The 18,343-nt window shown below is 47.1% G+C and overlaps 1 protein-coding gene across 14 annotated transcripts in view; it reads left to right on the top strand.

Moving 5' to 3' along the window:
* Positions 1 to 18,343, top strand: part of UBR4 (ubiquitin protein ligase E3 component n-recognin 4) — a 1,980,383-nt gene that overhangs the window by 1,752,620 nt on the left and 209,420 nt on the right. For all 14 annotated transcript variants that reach the window (XM_085609056.1, XM_085609055.1, XM_085609054.1 and 11 more), the window contains 3 exons: positions 7,727 to 7,817; positions 17,157 to 17,241; positions 17,691 to 17,818. In XM_085609056.1, the coding sequence (XP_085465182.1) occupies positions 7,727 to 7,817; positions 17,157 to 17,241; positions 17,691 to 17,818 (304 nt within the window). The remainder of the gene's footprint in view (positions 1 to 7,726; positions 7,818 to 17,156; positions 17,242 to 17,690; positions 17,819 to 18,343) is intronic.

The following is an 18,343-nucleotide window of genomic DNA, read 5'->3' as shown; positions in this document are numbered from 1 at the left end:
ACTCCTGGTGCACAAGGGATGCCCGGCTTTAAGGCTTACAGTTCCTGTAACTGACTCATGTCGATTACGGATCCGCACCGCGTGTGCCTCTACTGCCTAGAGTGCGACCACAACCCCAAGTTGTGCTCCGACTGCCGGACCATGGGCCCGAAGTCTATGCAGGAGCGGTCCCAAAAGCTACTCGAGGCCTGGCAGTTGGCTCCGCGTCGCTTGAGGTCCCGGTCACGTAGGAGGTCGAGGGACCGGTCGTGGAGCACTATTTTTCCTCCAAGTCTTCGCACTCGGGTCAGGTAAGTCGAAGCACAAAAAGAAGTAAAAGAAGCATAGTCGCTCTTCGACTTCTCCCGGTCTGTCAGCTGACCTGACGAGGTACCCCTCCCACGGCACCGGGTGCGGAGCCTACTGGGTCAGCTTTGGGTTTCCCTTCCCTCCCTTTCCGGGACTCGGGGCGACCCCTGCCCAGCTTTGGAGTATCTACGAAGCGATGCATACCATCTTTGGGCAGACCGACTCCACCGGTGCGCCTTCGGGCCCCGCGGTCTCGGCTGGGGGCCTTCGGTCGGTGGCTTCGGCCTCGGCGCCTCAGGGTCCCCTTGGATCCAGGCTTGGATCCGGATCGGCGCTGACCTACCTTGTTACACCTCCCCAAGCGCCAATTCCACCGGCACCGGCTGAGTCCCCAGCCGACGTCTACCCCGGCATCCACCTCGAGGTAGACACTGAGTCGGACCGGCGTCGACCGATGCCGGATCCGACGACGACGGGTACTTTTGTGCCCCTGTTCTGCCCTGGCTCTTTTAGACCAGATCGGCAGCCAGAGGAGGGTGAGGAGGACTGGGAGGGGTCTGGGGACCCTTTAGCAGACCAGTTGGTGTATGAGCAGGACTGGAAAGAGGAACTGGGGGAAGCCAGTGATTTGGAAACCTCACCAGACCATGACATGTTGTCTCCTTCCACCGTGGCTACGGAGGAGGGAGCGTCATACGCAGTGGTGTTGCGTAGGGCGGCCGAGGCTCTCCACCTCTAGCTACCTACAGTGGCAGTCAGGACTAACCTCCTGACAGAGGTGTTTCAACCGGCAGCGAGCTCTTCGAAGCTCCTGCTGCCGTTTAATGAAGCCCTCACGGACATCCTTTTGGGCACCTGGTGTAGGCCCAACACAGGGGCTCCTGTGGACAGGATGATTGCCCAAAGCCACCGCCTGGCCCCAGGCGACCCCACTTTCCTCTCCCAACACCCCACCCCTGAGAGCTTGGTAGTCCAAGCCTCCACATACCCTGGTGATCATGAGTCTGTACTAGGTACCATAGAATTTACTACCTGTGCTACATTGTAAGACCTTTGTTTTAAAGGTGAACAAAAAATGCTTAGAAAGTGTTGTAACTAGCAGTGGCTGAATTGTTCCGCCCTTGAATTCACCCACCAGTCAACCTGCATATGTTGCTAATGCAGAGAAAACCTAATGTTTTTCAAACATTGCTTTTTGATTAAAACGAAATGAAAAATCAGAGGCATGGAAGCTGTATAATATGTTTTGCCTTTAGTTCTGTGGCCTTGATATCTGCCTCTACAGTCAAACGTGGACATGTACCAATACTCATTATGAAAATTGCTGGAGAACCCGATTGGCCATGTGCCTGAGGAGCAAAATACGACCTGAGGCAGTGGACACTGATTGTTTGGAATCCTCAGATTCTAGCATTTGTTTGCACATGCCACGTTTACCCATCATCTATCTGCACAGGGGGTGACATCTTTTTTCCTGCCAAAATCAGGGGGTCAGGCACGAGGACTTCATTTCTAGTCACCCTTCCTCATTGGAACGGCATCATTGTATTCCCCATCATCAAATTGCACAGGTAGTGCCTCTTCTCACTTGACTCAACTTCTCCGGGCCTCCCCAGCAAAGGGCAGACAGATAAGACATAGCATATCTGAAAGAGACACGTTAGTGATAGATTCCTTACCTTAGAAAATCCCCAGGCGTCAGACTGGATCCGGAAAGTTTTCGTCAGCAGTACCCCTGCACGTCGGAAGGTGGCGTCGTGCGGCTCCACGTCCGTCGTAGGCGTCGTGATTGATGGGATGACGTTGCGGCAGCTACTTAGACACCGCCCTCGCGCCCTGACGTCAGTTCTTTCTTTTTCTGCGCAGATCCGGAGAGAGCGGTACCCCCTGTCAATTTTTGACTGAGTGTATTTTGGGGACTTTTTTTGTCTCTGTTCTTTGAGTCGTTGACTCCTGGTGTATAGGGATGTCCGGTTTTTAAGTCTTGTGAGACTTGTCCCCGCATGATGTCAGTGACGGACCCGCATCTCTATTGCCTGGGGCGCGACCACCGCCCCTCGTCGTGCCCCGACTGCAGGGCCATGGCTCCAAAAACTTTGCGGGAGCGGTCCCGAAAGTTGCTTGAGGCCTGGGAGTCTGCTCCGCGCCGTTCAAGGTCCCGGTCCCGGGCCAGTCGCGGAGCCGCCACCATAGTTCGACAAAATCTTTGCACTCTGGGTCAGGTAAGACGAAGTACAAGAAATCGAAGAAGCGGCGTCGCTTTTTGCCTTCACCTAACCAGCCGCGTGACACGGATGAGGGTGCGGGTGGTGCCACTCCCCCGGCTCCAGAGGAGCCTAGGCAGTTGCCGACGGCCTACCCGCCTTTCCCGGGTCCGTCGGCGACTCCGACCCAGCTGCAGGAATTCCTGTCTGCTATGGCCCACCTATTTGGCCCGTCGGGCCCCACCGGCACGGCTTTGAGACCCGCGGGCCCGACTGGGGGTCCTCGCCTTTCTTCGTCGCCGGCTCCGGCCCCAACGTAGCTGCCGGCTCTTGCGTCGTGAGACCCCCGTGAATACATGCCTGGATCACAGCTGATGCCGGTTGACGTCATCCGACATCGATGCCTACGGTGCCCCCCCCCCCCCCCCCACCCCGCCGACACCGTCCCCGGCTTTCACCCTGACGTGGAGACAGTGCTGGACTGGTGTCGTCCGATGCCGTTGGGGATGGGGAATTTCTATCCCTTTCTCCATCCACCTTCCTTCCCTCCTCCTCCGCAGGATACGGAGGACTGGGAGTGGGTCTGAAGACCCTCTCGCAGCCCAACGTGAGTTAGAGCCGGACTGGGAAGAGGAATTGGAGGGCACAGGTGAACTAGATTTTCTCCAGAACCTGGCGCACTATCTCCTCCTATCGTGGAGAGTGGTACTTATTCAGTGGTGTTGCGTAGGGCTGCCGAGGCTCTCCACCTCAAGCTCCCTACAGTGGCTGTCAGGACTAACCTCCTGACAGAAGTGCTTCGGCCAGCGTCTTCCTCTGCTGAGCCGCTGCTGCCCTTCAGTGACATACTTTCAGACGTTCTTTTGGGCACCTGGTCCAGGCCCAACACAGGGGGTCCTATGGATACGAAACGTGGCCTGACTCCATCGCCTGGCCCGAGCGACCCAATTTTCCTCTCCCAACACCCTACCCCTGAGAGCTTGGTTGTCCAAGCCTCTGCGTCCCCCAGCACATTCCCTTCCACACCTCCGGACAGGGAATCCAAGAAACTGGAACAATTTGGGAAGAAGATTTTCTCTTCCACCAGTTCAGGGTTGCGGTCTGTGAACACCGCATGCCACTTGGGCCGTTATTCCCACTCTGTGTGGGATACGGTGGCGCAGGTGCTGCCTCAGTGTCCGGAGGAGGCCCGGACGGTGCTCTTGCAAACTATTGCTGATGGGAGAGATGCAGCCAAGTTCACGATTCGTTGTGGCCTTGACACGCCGACTCGCCGGGCAGAGCAATTTTCATGACAGTGGTGCTACGCCGCCACGCCTGGCTGAAGACGCCTGGCTTTTCCAGGGACGTCCAGAACACTCTGATGGACATGCCCTTTGATGGTACTCGCCTTTTTGGCGACAAGGCGGATAGTGCATTAGGGCACTTTAAGGACTCGCGAGCTACGGCTAAGTCCTTAGGCCTGTCGGCTACACGCACTCCTTCAGCTTCTGTCTTTTGCTCCTTTCATAGTCAAGGAAGGGGCACCCAAACACATTTGTTTCAGAGCCACAGGCCTGCGCAGCGACAGTCTCAGCGCAGCCGCGGACGTGGGACCAGCCGAGGTGGGTCACAGGGCCAGCGAACGGGTCAGTCTACCACCTCCCCTGCCACCACACCTTCCTAGTCCGGTCTTTTAGGCCCACCAAACGCCAGTGGGCAGCAGGATTCCCCATCACCTCCCCACACTGGTGCACTATCACTTCGGACAGGTGGGTTTTACAGATAGTCCGAAGGGGCTACTCCCTTCCCTTCAAGACTACCCCTCCCCCATGCCACTTCAGCACCACCGCATGTCGGGGGATCTCTTGGCACTTCTTCAGTTGGAAGTTGCGGCCCTCTTGGCCAAGGGTCCATCGAGCGCGTTCCAACGCCAGAAGTAAGTCGTGGATGTTATTCCCACTACTTCTTGATTCCAAAGACGGACAAGAGGCTGCGTCCTATCTTAGACCTTTGGAATGTCAATCGCTTCCTCCGGAAGGAGAAGTTCAAGATGCTCACAATTGCTCAGGTCTTGTCTGCACTAGACCCGCAAGACTGGATGGTAGCGCTGGACTTGCAAGACGCTTACTTTCATATCCCCGTCCTGCCGGCCCACCGGCGTTGCCTGCGGTTCACGGTAGGCCACGAGCACTTTCAGTTCACTGTGCTCCCTTTTGGCCTTACCAGCGCCCCTCGGGTGTTCACAAAAGTGATGGCGGTGGTCGCAGCTCATCTGCGCAGATTACGGGTTTCAGTCTTCTCCTATCTCGATGACTGGTTGTTGAAGGCCGGCTCGCCCCAGGCAGTCGTCTCCCACCTCCAGACTATGGCCGACCTCCTGCATTTGCTGGGGTTCTCCATCAACGTGCGAAAGTCGCACCTGATTCCCTCTCAGAGGCTCCTCTTCATGGGAGCAGTTCTGGACACGGCGCAGTTTCCGGTTTATCCTCCCGAACAGCCAGTCCGGGACATTCGGTTCCAGTGGGTGCAACATCAGGGGGACCTGTCCGAGTAAGTCCAGATCTCGGAGGGCACTGCACAACAGTTGCAGTGGTGGCTCACGAACCAGCATTGGGTCAGCGGCAGATCCCTCTCCCTTCCCCAACCGGAGCACACAGTGGTGACGGATGTGTCCCTCCTGGGATTGTGCGGCCGCATTGGAGAGAAGGAGATCAGAGGCTTCTGGTCTCCGGTGGGGCCAAGGCTCCATATCAACCTCCTGGAGCTCCGGGCGATCCTACTTGCCCTAAAGGCATTCCTTCCCTCTGTCGAGGAGAGAGTAGTGCAGGTGTTCACAGACAACGCCACCGCCAAGTGGTACTGCAACAAGCAAGGCGGGGTGGGGTCGTGGACCCTATGTCAGGAGGCCCTGCGTCTCTGGACATGGCTGGAACGTCAAGGCATTTGCTTGGTGGTTTAACACTTGGCAGGTTCTTTGAACGTCAGGGCGGATGAACTCAGCTGCAGGTGCATGATGGATCACAAATGGTGTCTTCACTCGGAGGTGGCGCAAGGACTCTTTGAACAGTGGGGAGAGCCTTGGTTAGATCTATTCGCCACCGAAGAGCATGCGCAATGTCAGCAGTTCTGCGCGTTGTTATTTTCAAGGCGGCACTCGCTCGGCGATGCTTTTCGTCACGAGTGGAGTTGCGGTCTATCGCACGCTTTTCCGCCTATACCACTTCTACCCAGAGTGCTGAAGAAGATCAGGTGCGACCAGGCCCAAGTCTTGTGGCCCCGGACTGGGCTCGAAGAGTTTTATATCTGAGCTGCTCAGTATCCAACTGCCTCTTCGGAGGATCTTCTGTCGCAGCAGCAGGGGACGGTCCTCCACCCGAACCTGTCCAGACTCCACCTCCTTGCGTGGAGATTGAGTGGCGACAGTTGATTCCATTAGACTTGCCTCCTGAAGTCTGTGATATCATTCTGGGAGCCAGGCGTCCCTCCACTGAATCGTTATACGCCTGCGGGTGGAACAAATTTGTGGCATGGTGCACAGTAAAGGCTGTGGATGCCCTGTCTGCCCCTCTTTCAGAAGTCCCTTTGTTCCTTCTGTCTTTGGCCCGGCAGGGCTCTGCTCTGGGCACTATTAATGGCTACCTTTCTGCAATCTTGGCCTTTCTCAGGCTTCCTGATCAGCCCTCTCTTTTCAAGTCCCCCGTTGTAAATAGATTTCTCAAAGGCATTACTCACCGTTTCCCTCCTATTCCTTTTGTGATGCCGCAGTGGGACTTGAATCTCATTCTTACTTATTTATGTGCGCTCCCTTTGAGCCGCTGCACAATTTTCCTCTTCGTTTATTGACTTTGAAGACTGCTTTCCTGGTTGCCATCACCTCCGCAAGGCACGTGAGTGAGCTCCAGGCTCTTTCCGGTAAACCTCCTTTTCGGTCTGTTCATCCGGACAAGGTTGTGCTTTGCACTCGTCCTTCCTTCTTGCCAAAGGTCATTACTGCCTTTCACATCGGGCAAACCATCACCTTGCCCACTTTCTTTCCGCCTCCGCAGAGGAAGAGAGGCTCCACCGCCTGGACCCAAAACGTGCACTCTCATTTTACCTGAATCGCACACAACAGTTCCGGGTGGATGACCAGCTCTTTGTTGGCTACGTAGGTGTTAAGAAAGGCCGGCCTGTACACAAGAGAACTATCTCCCGCTGGGTCGTCTTGTGTATTAAAGCCTGCTATTCTCTGGCTAAAAATTGAACCTCCGGTGTGGTTATGTGCCCATTCTACCAGGGCGACAGCAGCTACTACTGCATTGGGACGTGGTGTCCCCCTGCAAGACATCGGTCAGGCAACTACGTGGGCCTCGCTGCACACTTTTACTAAGCATTATTGCCTGGACAGCCAAGTCCGGAGAGATGGCTTCTTTGGCCGTTCTGTTCTCTGTGGCTTTCTGGTGTGATCTTGGTTCGCAGACCCACCACCGGGGTTGGAATTGCTGGGGTATCTATTAGAAGGTAAGGAATCTATCACCAACGTGTCTCTTTCAGATGCACAAGTTACTTACCTTCGGTAACAATATATCTGTAAGAGACATTAGTTAGTGGTAGATTCCTTACTGCCCCACCCATCCTCCACGTTCTGCGTACTGATTTCTAGGGTGTGCCTTTAAAACATGATAAATGCAGTGTTAGATATTCAGATATTTAATGTCTGTTCGCTTGAACTCTTTAAGGCTCATGGCAGGATTCCACAAAATGCTTTTTAGAAGGTTTCAGTTACAGCATGTGTGTGACCACAGTCTTATTTCTGAAACTTTTCACCTTCCTTGAGAAAATCGCTCTCTTTCTACGATTTGGCTCCCATTTAATTGGAAAGCTTTTTCTACTAAAATCCTTAGATTTTGTAAGTTCAAATGAAGTTTGGTTTCGAAAGATTGCCTAAATTTCTCCATCAGAGTTCTACATTATTTTATCCCAGGGTTCATGTTAAAAATACGCTGCTGAAAAAGTGTGAACTGCCTCACTTGGTAATTCAAAGATTATTTGTCTATGTTCTACTGACAGATTGGTTTTGTACACTGCAATCGCCACGAAATGGTGACTGACCACTTCTGAGTAAACTACATAATGAGGGGTTTGCGGCTTTGGCAAACTTTAGACAAATTTCGCAGATTGATATATGCTGACTTGGGAATTGTAAGACACCCAATACTGGGACATAATGTAGGTTACTTTTTTTTCATTCTGCGTTTTTATTTCTGATTTAGGGACAATCCTGAGGCCACGCAGCAGATGAATGACCTGATCATTGGAAAGGTATCTGGAGCATTGAAAGGACACTGGGCCAATCCAGACTTGGTAAGACCTTGTGCAGGGTTGCCACCTCTAAAGCTGTGATATGTTTGTCAGAGTGGAAGCAAGAGTTTGGCTATTCACTCCCTTGGAGGATCCAGTGACCTTCAAGGAGGACCATGCATAAATGTGTTTGAGTGAGTGAGTTTAGGCCTGTCTCTCCTGGGACTGACTGTACATCCAGAAACTTGGGAGTTGCTGAATTAATCGTGCCTCAGCAATGGATTTCCCACTGATTAATTATTTTGGAATTATTTATCTCAATCAGGCTAGATGTCAGAGTATTTATTTAAAATGATTTCCTTCCCTCTCACTGACATCCCACCATATGTCATGAACTTTTTGGTCTGTTTTCTGCGGTTAAGTGTCTTAACACAATCTCAATACTGTGCTGATGACACCAAGGGTTTGGGTATTGATTCAGTTGGCTGTAAGCTGCCAGAGTCATTTAAAGACTGGAGCTTTGCATTCATGTAATTTGATTGCTTGTTATATTGATAAAAGTAACAAAACACATTTGCTTTTTGGTAATAAATGCTCAGCTGGTTGCACCATACTTTTGAGAGTTTGAAGTGGTGAACCCAAAAACCGAATTTGAGAATGTTGTGACAAATGGACAAAAAGACAGAAACAGTAATCCAAAAGAGGAGAATGTCTGCAAAAGCTGCAGACATTCATTTGGAGTGGCACTTTATTATGGCTGTTGTGTGGATCATTTTCTGGAAGGAAGGTCTTCAGAACAAATCAGTAGTCATTTACCAAGTATATTGTCCTACGTTTCAAAGAGAGCTTGTCAAGTTCTAGGGTTGAGCAAATTGAATGAGCAGTACCATGACTGGGAAGAAGCAGGGTTGGTTGCTGTAGGAAGGGGAAGGTGGCCATATCGTAGCACACATGTGAGGTTGTGTCTGGATAAGGCAATGTCTGTGTCATAATGGCCTGTGGGGTTCATGTAGTGATAAGTTTAGAAAGTGCATATCTGCTATCAGATAGCTAGACAGCTTATCTCTAGTGTAGAGATAGCGGGGAGTGGGATAACAGTGCAGGTGTTGCAATACTGATGGCTTCTATCGAGAAAATGCACTTTTGAAGCACTGCTGGTTTCTATCAAGAAAACGTACATTTGCAGCACTGCCGCTAGGCTATTGCAGAAATCTAATCTGAAAATTGCTATAAAGTTAATGATTGGCAGAGCGATATTAAACTGGAGGTGATGGTGGTATTTAATAGCGTACATCTGGCTACCATGATCATGCTGGCTGTGACTGTTTTCAGTCACATGGCTAAGTCAGATAGCGAACAGAGGTTTTGTGTGCGCTATGTGGGGTACAGAATATCAGGTGGGTTGAGATGTTGAGTGGCGTAACGAAAGTGGAGTTAAAAATGCAAGATTCAGATGATTTCAGTTTTGAATGAGTTGAGCATACGAAATGTAAGACCATCCGTGATACCTCATTGTTGTAATGGATAGCCCTTCAAAGGATTTCTTATTTGAACCTTTCTAGTTGCCAAACTGGGTCAATCATTTCTTCCAGTAGCTGTGCCAATCAGGGGCCATATAGTGGTGCTTAACTTGAACAACAGATCCTTGAGACTTCATCATTGATGAAATCAGAGATATAGTGCTTGATATTATGAGCATGAGTGACGTCAGTTCCATTTTTTCTGGCTCTATAGCTGCTGAGACTTTTCCTGTTTTTTGTTTTGTTTTTTTAACAATTTTGAGATTTTTTGAATTGGTTTGCATATCTTTGAGTTTTAAAACTTTACAAAATGTTGTTGACCTATATCGTTGTGACCTTCATTTTGATCCTCTCCCGCTTGGGAAAGACTCATGATGCAGCTACATCTAAATATTGGTCTCTGGTGTCATTTAAAGGCATCTCAGAGTTGGAGATTAAGGCATTACTGTTAAAGGCTTTAGCTGAAAAAATGGACTAAAATGCAGATCAGGAACATTTCCAAAGCCAATACCTCCTTAGTAAATAATCCCCCAAGTGACGTCAAACTCAAGTGCTTTCCTCTCTCTGCTCTTGTTCTCAAGGAGCACATGGATTACTGTGATTGTTCCCCCAGCAATTGGTAATTTTTGGGGTCATAGCCCCGTCCACCGTTCTTTTTTTCCATCTTGCCACCTTAGACATGAACCAGCCATATGAACGTTTTTTACCCGGCTTCAAATATTCCTACTGATGCAGGACCAGAGTTGAATTGCACATGGGTGGATCTATTCCAATCTAATCTAAGCTGACATGATGGACCAAATAATTATGGTCTGGGATAAGGGCTGATAAATAACCAGTTGCTGAGATTAATTTAAGCATTATTTATATATATATATATATATATAAAATTTTATTTATATTATTTTTCAGTTTTTTTGAAGTTTTCACCATAATATTCACTTTTTCCTTTACAGAGATTTTGAATTTAGTCTGTAAGTGAAATTAACAGGTTATGTGTAAGCTCTATTGAATGTGTTATTCAGTGCTTAATGAAAAATATGGGCTTGAGACTTTCCATGGTCATGGCAAATCATTCAGTCTTACATAGCTTCATCTCTACTAATCAACAATTTCCCTTTCTGACAGAAATCTTCATTATGGAACCATATTGTCGAAAAAAAGAAATTAAAAAAAAGAAATCGTGTTTGTGCATATTGATGTGTGAGGCTCTGCATTTGAATGATTTGATCACAGAGCATAATGTTAACATCCAAAGGTTGAAACCTCAAAGAAGCACATAATGAAGTTTGGTATACCATGATATAATGCTGAAATCCTTCCTCCTGGGGTGGCTCAGTTATACAGCCTGTTGCCATTATTTTTTTTTTCCAGTCATAGCAGGATTAATTAATATGACAGTATAAACCGCCAGCATTTTGGCATGTTTTATTAGAAAAGAAGTTAATTTTGTGACAGATAAATACATTAATGAAACCTATTTCAGTAAAGGTATTTATCCATATTATTGTAAAAAATCTCGATGGTTCCTTTATTGAAATGACTCTATCTTAGAACATAAAACTGACGTCTGGCGAAAACCTCAAAGGAGCACATGTCATTATGGTGGTGTTTCACTTAACCTGAAAGACAGCCATACTGAACTCTGTTATTGACATTTTATCCCTTAACAATTAATATGCTTAGTATTGATGCAATCATTAAAGTGGCTGAGATATTTGGTAACCTAAATATCATGAATATTTTCACATGGTTAAGTTGTAGTCCATCTACTCAAAAGAAAAGAACTTAACAAACATATATAATCCTAACAGTGGCATTCCTCTGTTGTCAACATTTTCTTTCCTAAATATCAACAATGGTTTTACAACATAGTCAAGATGTAGCTAATCTACTCAAAAGAAAAGAAAGCTAACTAAGCACATAGCATCTAGACGTTAACGTTCTTGATTATTATTTAATTAACCAAGAAGGCTGCCCTGCCATATTAGAGTGGCACAGTAATTAATCGATATGTACTAAATATTCACATTGCACTCAACATATTTTGTATTAAACTTCTGCCAGCCCCAGACGTAATCATTGTATTTCAGTCAAAACGCCATAAAGAGCAAGTATATACTCACATTAGATAATCAGTCAAGGGTTTTGATGACAATTCAGTATAAATGTATGATATCCTAGTTAGCCATTGCCTGGTATCTTTTAAGTGAACAGAGCAGAGGCGCCAAAAATACTTAACCCAAAACAGGAAATCAGAGGAGACAATGTGATAACCATATACAAGTGATGGAAACCACCAACTTGGAGTGGCTAAATATTTCATAAATATTTGTAACTAAAAATATAAATTGTATTGAAAAAACGATACCCATCTCAAATAACTATAGTTCATTTTTTACTGGAAATCTTAGTGTCACTCCAATGTGAAGGACATTCATTAAAGCCATTAAATTGTTCAAGGAAAGGGAACCATTATGTGAACATGCATTAACTGTATCCATGAGAAGATTGCATCTGCCATTTACAAATGACTAAGTAATGCTTATCTGGAAGTGGAAATCAGAAAAGCATACATAATAAACAAATGAAAGGAATGGCAGCCGCCATATTGGACTAATAGAATAAATATGACAATCTTATGAATACTTCTAACTTCAAATGCCTCACCTTTAGAATATCCGCAGGTGCCAGACTGTTCCCGGAACCTGTTTCAGCATTGCCGTTGTACACACTAGTAGGAGGTGGTGTGCGACCCTGCAGCAGACCTCCACCCTCCCATCAGTGACGGCTGGAGCTGCATATAAATGCCATTCAACTGTGATGACAACAGTTCCTTTCTTTTCACGCTTTTTTCTAACTCAATTATGTTCCAGTGTGCAAGGGAACATGCCCCCTCCTAAACAACAGAGTTTAAACAATGAAAGCACAGTCGCAAGAAGATAACTGATGGATGACACAACACATGTCTCTGATGTTTGAGTTTGGGCCACAAAGCCAAGTTGTGCGAGGTGTGTGTGCGTTCATGCACCTGAAAGTGATTTGGGATCGCGAAGCCAAGCTGTATGTGGCCGAACTGTAAAGGAAGTCATAAAAGCCCCATTCCTACTCTTAGGCAAGAGCACGGACCTGTTCCCGCTCTCTGGGCCTCTCCTGTGACAGGTCTTTGTCATGGTTCAAGTTTTTGCATATGTCAGAGTACAAAAATAAACATAATAAGAACGCCAAGCGGGGCTTGTTCTAGTCTTGCCCTTCTTCCTCTGAGAAGTCACAAGGGTGTCAAGATGCCCTCCGATCCTGCTCTGGTCCCCACCAAGCAGTCGATACTGCAGCTGATCCTGATGCACCCAGAATTTTTGGGGCCATCTGTGATTTTACATCTAATTGTGGCTTTTACGGAAGCCATGTTGCTTATCTTTGACTGGCATGCCTTGATGCCACATTAATGGAGGGAGTCCTTCAGTTGGGTTACCACTGGCAGATTTGTCCTCTGTGCCGAGCATGTGTCTTGAATTCAGTCTGGCAATATGATCCACACATGTTCCTGCAATGTCCATGCTGGCCCAGATGCCGGAGTAGGACGTAGATTCTATTGTGTTCTCTGGTTCCAAACCAAATCCATCTCAACCTCAAGGTCCCAGTGTGGAACAGTCCTAATGTGACCAGCTCCTGTTCACTCTGACTCAGACAAAACAGCACCTTTGCCTACGAGCCACCCTCAAGCACTCCAACTACTTTTCTGACCGGATTTTGACCAAAGCCAGCCAGCCTTTGGGGACCATGGGGATGAATTTTCTCCCACAATACGATGATGACAATTTCAACATATAAGAAGCCAGTACACTGAACACATACCCTGGCATGGGCTGGGTTTACTTCCTGGTCCCTCAAAAGAAAAGAGCCTCATTTGCTGTGGTCATCAGATGGACAGCTGAAGTCATGGACTTAGCAATGCCTGTTGAGGTGAAACCCCATGTACTTTCAAGTTTTGCATCATGGGCAGACCTCGTCCGATCCCCTGCTGACACTCAACAAAGCCCTGACTCACCCGCCTCAGTGACACCTGGGCTAAACTTCGTTCCTGCCCACCTGTAACTAGATAGATGGCACAGCCCCACAAATGTGCTCCGGGTGACCCTGCCTTTTTGACACAACACCCTACTCCAGAGATTCTGATGACTAAGCCTTCCACTTGCAGGGTTATTCCAAACTCATTACCCTACACACCCTCCACCCCCTACATACGGAATTGAAGTGAACTAAGGTATTCTTTTCAGCTGGGCTTGTCCTTTGGTCAGTCAGTGCTAGCGGTTTACCGGTAACGTACTCGCATGTGTTATGGTGCATGATCTCAGAAATCCAGCCCATAGTCGTGGCACCCCGGTCCTTCCGTGGCCAGGGTAGGGAATCCAGCAGACAAATCCATGCCCCTCAATGATGGCAAGCACCCTGGTCCCTCTGCCTCTCCGGCAGCAGCTCCATGCACTTTAGTTTGCCCATAGCTGCACACCAGAATCCTGTGGGAAACCGAATGTTTGATTTTCTTCACAGGTGGCAGGTTAGAAGCTTCCGACTGGTGGTACTCGTATAGTTCAACAGGGCTACACCCTGCCATTCCTTTCCTACCCGCCTCCTGTTCCACCTACATTAATTAGTCATTGGGGGACCCATTCCAGACTGCAGTAAAACTACTGATATTGTTGGAGTTTTTGGTCAGTGTGCTGAAGGACACCTGACTCCTCTGCATAGGCTCTCTTTCATCTTAGCTATCTTGGATATGGTGCGTTACATGGCTTTCACCGTGTATCAGAGAGTTCAGAACATTTGAGATATGATTCCAATGTTTCAGCCTCTGCCCCGTCTCTCTTACTATTGCCTTCTTGGACTATTTGCCTCCTGCATCCTTCTGATCAACCCTGCCAGGTGGCATATGTGGTCTCTGCAGTGTGACCTGTCGTCCCTGCACTAATGGAACCTGGCAGATTTCATGCAGGTTTGGGAGGAGACTGCAAAATATCTGCATTGGTGGCTTCTCGACCATAATTGGACCACCAGCAGATCCCTCTCCCGACCTCATTGAGAGTTGACAATGTTGGCAGGCACATCACTGCTGGGACATGAAGGTTATCTGGGAGAGGTGGAGATCAGAAGACTCTGGTCTCCAGCAGAGAAAGGTCTCCACGTCAACCTCTTGGATTAACAGGCCATTCTCTTTGCATTGATAGCATCTGATAGAGACTTCTAGCTGCAGATTCCTTACCTTTGAATTTCCCAGACGTCAGGCTGGATCCAGAAACTTTTGCGTTAACAGTAAGGAATCTGCAGCTAGATAGACTCTACCAGATAATGCGTTACTGAAGGTAAGTAACTTGTTTCTTCCTGCCATCCTTTAAGGGAATGCTGGTACACCACCACCATGTGGTATTGCAACAAGCAGGGCAGAGTGGGGGTAATGATGCCTGTGCCTGGAGACCCTGCGCCTATGGAATTGACTTTATTGCCTATGAATTTTCCTGACTGCACACCACCTGGCAGGATCTTTAAACACCAGGGTAGACAAACGTAACCAGGAACGCCTAGCTGATCACGAATGACATTTAACCCAGCTGTGGAGCAGGGCATCTTCCGGCAATTGAGAGAACCCTGACTCATTGCTGATCTTTCTCAAGCTCTTCACCACTGCAGAGAATGGTCAATGTCTGCACTTCTGGAAACCTGTCTCTTAGAGATGCATTCCATTTAGGAGGAGCATTCAGGTTATGGTCCCAATTTTTGGCAATCATCTCTTCTACCTCCTGAAACATCAGGCAAAGATGGTTTCAATTTCCTTAGATGTAGCCCAGCACCGGCAGTGGTGGCTGTTGCTGAAACACCTGTCTTGACAGAAGCCCTTCTGTCCTCTGGCATGCGTTACTATGATGACTGGTGTATCTTTTCTCAGCCGAGGCAATCATCTTGTTATGCTGGAGATTTGAGGCCTCTGGTCTCTCTTCCAGTAAAAATATGTACGCCATGCTGTGTACCTGGCTCTCAAAACGTTTGACTTCCAGTTGTGTTCAGTTGATCCAGGTGTTGGCTGGCAATGCGACCACAATGTGGTATGCCAACAAGCCTCAGGGCTTGCATTCTCTGAGGATATGGTTATAGGCTCAGTTTCATGGTATTTGGCTGGTGGTGAACTATTTGCAAGGGCCTGGGGGCATACGTCAAGACCACCTCAGTCAGCGCCACCTTGCCAACGATAAGTGGCGGCTTCACCATCCATCTTCAACTTTAGGGGCACAACTCTGATGGATTTTTTTAGGTCCCTTAGAGAACAGACGGTGCATGCAGTTCTGCCCCATGTATTTTTATGTGTAACGGCACTGTTCTTCTTCATCTATCCCTTTGCTCTCTTCTTCCACTCAGAGCATTACAGCTAAATTGTTTGGTCCCTCATTGGGTCCTTATTTTAAAGAGAAATTGTGAGTTTTAGGTAGATGCTAAACTTTTCTCAGGTTACACTGGTGTCAAGAATAGCAAGACCATTCATAAGTGAACATTCCCTTAGAGTCATCCTGTTTATAAAGATGAGCTCATTTAGAAAGACCCTCAGGAGAGATTTGTGGGCCCATTGTACTAAGGATGCCTCTACGGCCCTTTCGTGGGGAGTATCATGCTGGAAATTTGCAGAGAAAGTACAGACCAGTGATCGTTGTTCGGATTCTGACTTTCAGCTGAGGGTACCCAAAAGAATGGGTACTATGGTGTGGGTGAACTTTTCTTTAAGATCTGTAATATTGCAGGCAATTTGGCCAGATGCCAGTTTTGTCTTTGTACATGTGTGAAGATACTGGTGGTATCTGATGAGCTGGCTTCAACAAAACAAATCTTTCAGTCAGAATTAAACTCATTGGATTACTTTCCATAATGAATTACCAAACTGTTAATTAAGAAAACATTTAGTAAATGCATATGTTCTTTGTTCCATTTTCATGTATGCAAAAGGTATATGCATGCCCTTCCAAGGGCAAGAAGTCTTCAGTGCATCTTACTATTCTAAGTCAGAGCTGGTAGATAACATGCCAAACTCAACACAAACATTTACAGCATGTGATAGAACAAAGCTGCATAGTGACTTTCTGTGCTGCAGGGCAGGAGGTGCCCTCAAAGGGTCTCTTGTGTACGGAAGAGCAGATAAGTTAATTTTTTCCATTTCTAATGTAGAGGGGGTCTGATTAGAGTTTCCCTAGTTTAAAAAAAAAAAAGCTCTTTCATCACTCTGCCTTCACTGGAACTCAGTTTCTTGTTTTTGTTGTTGTTTTGTTACATGAAGTTTCAAGATGGTTTGGTTGGTTCAGTGAGATTCCTTGGGTTGATGCTGAATATGCTCTTATGACAAATGTGTCGCTAGACCTATTCAGCAGGATTCCCTTTGTGGTAAAGACCAATTAGTGTGTTTTGGCCAGGGCAAGAGTATAGCTAGGCTTTACCTTGAACTGCTATGCATTTCACACTATGTGAAACTAGCAGTGGGCTGGGTCGTTTCAATTAAAATATTCTATCTCATGGTTTGTGACAATCCATTTTTGGTGTGGTAGGATCCATGTGTCTTTACTGTGACCTTTCAATTTTTTGTAAAATGTTTGAATTGTAATCTAAATTATACTCTCCGTACTCAATGGGAATTTCTAAGAGCTTAGGGACAGATCATTATATTTCATAGGTATGGGTGAGACAATATTCATAGATCTGTGCTGGAGGTGCAAAGCTGGTTTCCTGAGATTGTTGTATGATACTGTATACATGCAAAGCTGTGGGTGATGGATTAGACTAGTTCCTATTCTCACGAGTTAAGATTCCTTGTTCCTGCAGTAACTCATTTGCTTTCTCATTTTTTCAGGCCAGTAGCCTCCAATACGAGATGTTGCTGCTCACAGATTCAATCTCAAAGGAAGATAGCTGCTGGGAGCTGCGTTTACGATGTGGTCAGTTCAATTACTTTTTATAGAATTTGCATAGTGCCTACATTGTAGCGCAGAAGAACAAGAGTTATGATGCAGTTCACGGCAAATGCTTTTAGAGATAAGGGAAGGATGTCTAGGAAGGAAGTTTAATTCTGTGAGATACAAATTGACCTGCAACGGTTTTCAAAGAATCTATAGTTTTTGTTTATACAGATTCTGCATGTGGGTTTAGATCATACACGGGCTACATGTGAGCTATGTTTCCATCCCATTTTGTAAAGTGAAGAAAGAAATTAAAAGGTGGAGGTGAAGTGATGGAAAAGTCAGACATGTGATGCTCTTCGAATCTGTCTCTCTGTTCACCTTTCTACTACCTCAACCCAAACTCAAGACTTCCAGTATTAGTAGTTGCAATACTCTTCTCTGAATTCCATATCAGTAGCTAATCTCCAAAGCATTTTCTTCTGCAGCCCTTAGTCTTTTCCTGATGGCAGTGAACATCAAGACCCCAGTTGTAGTAGAGAACATCACCCTCATGTGCCTGAAAATTCTTCAAAAACTCATCAAACCTCCTTCTGCAACCAGCAAGAAAAACAAGGTATGGTTGGATATTAAAGGTGATGGGGTCATGAATTAATAAATGCTATATCCACTTTTGAACTACAGTTAGACTTTCGTGCAAAGCATGTTTAGAAATGATAAATATAGCATGATTTTGAATTAGTAGCAAAATTTGCATTTACAAACATTGCAGCTCCGCAAGTGAGAGAGTGCCTCTTTTGCATGGTTAGGTTGATTTTGATGTGGTTTCAAATTAATGCACAGGGAGGGTCCCTGCCAACTAGGCCCCCTGTGCCAGTGCATCTTTCCTGCATCTTCAGCAAACAAATTCCCAATTGGTACTTCTACCCCCTTGTAAGTCCCTAGTAAATGGTACCCTCGGTACCTAGGGCCTAGAAACTGAACAGGGTCCTTTGGGACCCCCCTCACTAGGACCATGCAACTGCCCTGGCAGCTTGCAAGCCCCTAAGAGGGAGAAAACAACAAAGGCGACATGGTACCCTGCCTGGGTGCCATGCAATCTAACACTGCCTGAAGGCATAGGTAAGTCACCCCTCTAGCA

Source organism: Triturus cristatus, chromosome 1_2 (assembly GCF_964204655.1).
Source record: "Triturus cristatus chromosome 1_2, aTriCri1.1, whole genome shotgun sequence".
NCBI classification, from domain to species: Eukaryota; Metazoa; Chordata; class Amphibia; order Caudata; family Salamandridae; genus Triturus; species Triturus cristatus.
Note: the sequence above shows the minus strand (reverse complement) of the source record. Positions and strands in the feature narration are given on the sequence as shown.